Consider the following 2514-nt stretch of genomic DNA (forward strand, 5'->3'; position numbering starts at 1 on the left):
AAGATTGAATATACTATGGACTGCCAATTGAACAAATAGGTTCATCCTAGAGAGGGTGAAACCAGGCTGCTTCTTGGAGGCAAGCATTCTAAAGCTTTGTATGACATAATTTTGACATGTTGCAAGGCGGAACCAGTCCTTGGAGAGGGACATCATGCTTGGAAGTGTGGAGGGACAGTGCAAGAAAGGAAGACCCTTGATGAGATGCATTGATTCAGTGACCAGGGTAATGGAGGTGGGTGTGTCAGAGACAATAAGATTGGCACAGGATAGAGGACGGTTTAGGGTTCTTGTATATAAGGCTACTATGTCACAGGTGACTCTACGGAACATAACAACAATAGTGTGTAAAGAGTTGTCTGCTAACCTAAAGGCCACACCACCCTGGTGGTTGGAATCCACTAGCCACTCCTCAAGAGAAGCATGGGCAATCTCCTATTGTGCAATATAGAGACTGGGAAGTCCAATGGAGGACAGATATGAGGCAACTCGAACTCAACAGCTATCACTGAGCAAGTGAACTCTATGGGGCATCTTGTCCAACTTCTTTACTTTTAGATCCCCAGACACGAGTCATATAAGAGACTTCCAATAAGCATTTCTTGAATAAATCAAAGAATGAACAAAAGAACACCTCTTAAATTCAATTTACTTTGGAAACAATTACCATACCTAATATTAGGCAATAGCACCAGCAGTCAGGAAATCAAAAGATGAATTTCATTGGGAAAAACTGTCAGGGACTTCTCGAGAACACGGAAAAGTAATGATGTCTGTCAAAAGACTAAGGTGCTCCTAATCCAGACCATGGTCTCTGCAATTACTTGCTATGCATCAGACAGCTGGACAATTACTAACGATCACAGAAAAAAGAATCGCTGCCTTTGAGTTGTGGTGCTGGAGAGGAGTCTTGACCATATCATGGATTGCCAAGAAAACAAATAAGTCTTCCTTGGAGAGGGTGAAACCAAGTTTCTCTTGGAGGCTAGACTTTTGAATCTCTGTCTCACATACTTTGGGCATGTGGCCAGGAGGGACTGGTCCTTGGATTAGGACATCACACTCAGAAGGGTGAAGGAACAGCACAGGAGAGGAAGACCTCGGATGAAATGAAATGATACAGTATCTGGGGCAACAGGGGTTGGTGTGTTGAAATTCGTAAGACTGGCTCAGGACAGGACAGGATTCAGAACTGCTGTACATAGGGTCACTATGGGTTGCAGGCAACTCATCGACAGCATATAACAACAAAAACAACAACAATATTGGGCATCCTTTCAGCTAATCAATACAAGGTGAAAGAAGTAGATTATTTAATACATTATTTAATTTTTAACAAATAATAAATGAAAACCAAGTATTGTCAAACACTCTATGAGGTACTGCAATACAAAGATGAGCAAGAGATATAACTTTTTATTTAATAAAGGTAGTAGAGATTGCTAAAATTAAAGTTAACCTTTGTATTCTATTTTAGCCAAAGCTGTAAGTCATTATAATGAGTTTTTTAAAGCACTTTAAACTTTCTATCTGATCAAAGAGACAGCACAACATTGCAGTGATTTTCTCCAAACCGAAGGGACAACAAAATTATTTTAAAATGTGAATGAAAAGAGGAGATAAGAAAATGTTCTTAGTGCATCAATACACATGCAATCCATTTTTTGTAAAATCAAGAATTAGCTGTTAATTTTTTTTCTTGGTCTAGAATTCAATGTACAAAGTATGTGTTTGTGTGGGGGGTGTATAAAATTACATTTTAAAATGTTAAATTACGTACCTCTTTGCCCAATTTTCTTTGATAGGCTTGTTGCCGTAGTCCTAATCCCAATAATCCCACACCAACAAACAGCCACAATACTAAACAAAAACAAGAAACAAAAGTTTAAAAGAAACAAAGTTCATGAACTTAAAAATACTTTTTAAATATTTTGATTATCAATCAAGGGTTTTATACAAAGGAGAAATGTCTATTCCATACCTAAAATCCAGCCCTCAAATAATCACCCCTTAAAAGTGACCCAGGACCATGATCTTAACATTAAAACAAGCAAAAATCAATTTCCAAGACAAATCTTTATGATCAAGAAACAGAAATGGGGAAAATGAGGTAGAATCAAGCCTACAGAGATCGTAGCTATTGAACTTGAGAAATCAGAATACAGAAGAAGTGTTCAACATATTTTAAAAAATTAAAGTGGAGGTATGACTAAAGAACGCAAAGCTATACTGAATTACCAGAAAAAGTTGTAGAAAAGAAAATGGAGTTCTGAGAATAAAAATATAATAACTGAAATAAGAAATTCAATTAACAAGATAAAAAGCATATTAGAAAAAGCTGAATGGGGAATAAGATACTGAAAGGCATATCTGAGGCAATTATAAATGGCTCAAAATATGAAAGCAATCAAGAGATTTAAAGAACAGAAAAATAAGTCTGTTGTTGTTGTCGTTGTATGTGCCGTCGAGTTGCTTGCGACTCGTAGCTACCCTATGTACAACAGCCCTAAACTC

The 2514-nt window shown here is 37.2% G+C and overlaps 1 protein-coding gene across 1 annotated transcript in view; it reads right to left on the bottom strand.

Moving 5' to 3' along the window:
• CWH43 (cell wall biogenesis 43 C-terminal homolog (S. cerevisiae)) overlaps positions 1-2514 on the bottom strand; it is a 116793-nt gene that overhangs the window by 58981 nt on the left and 55298 nt on the right. Inside the window, exon 9 of the mRNA XM_006894177.1 lies at positions 1781-1860. Within this exon, the coding sequence (XP_006894239.1) occupies positions 1781-1860 (80 nt within the window). The remainder of the gene's footprint in view (positions 1-1780; positions 1861-2514) is intronic.

Source organism: Elephantulus edwardii, unplaced genomic scaffold, assembly GCF_000299155.1.
Source record: "Elephantulus edwardii isolate Elephantulus edwardi_28Jun2011 unplaced genomic scaffold, EleEdw1.0 scaffold00137, whole genome shotgun sequence".
Lineage (NCBI taxonomy): Eukaryota > Metazoa > Chordata > Mammalia > Macroscelidea > Macroscelididae > Elephantulus > Elephantulus edwardii.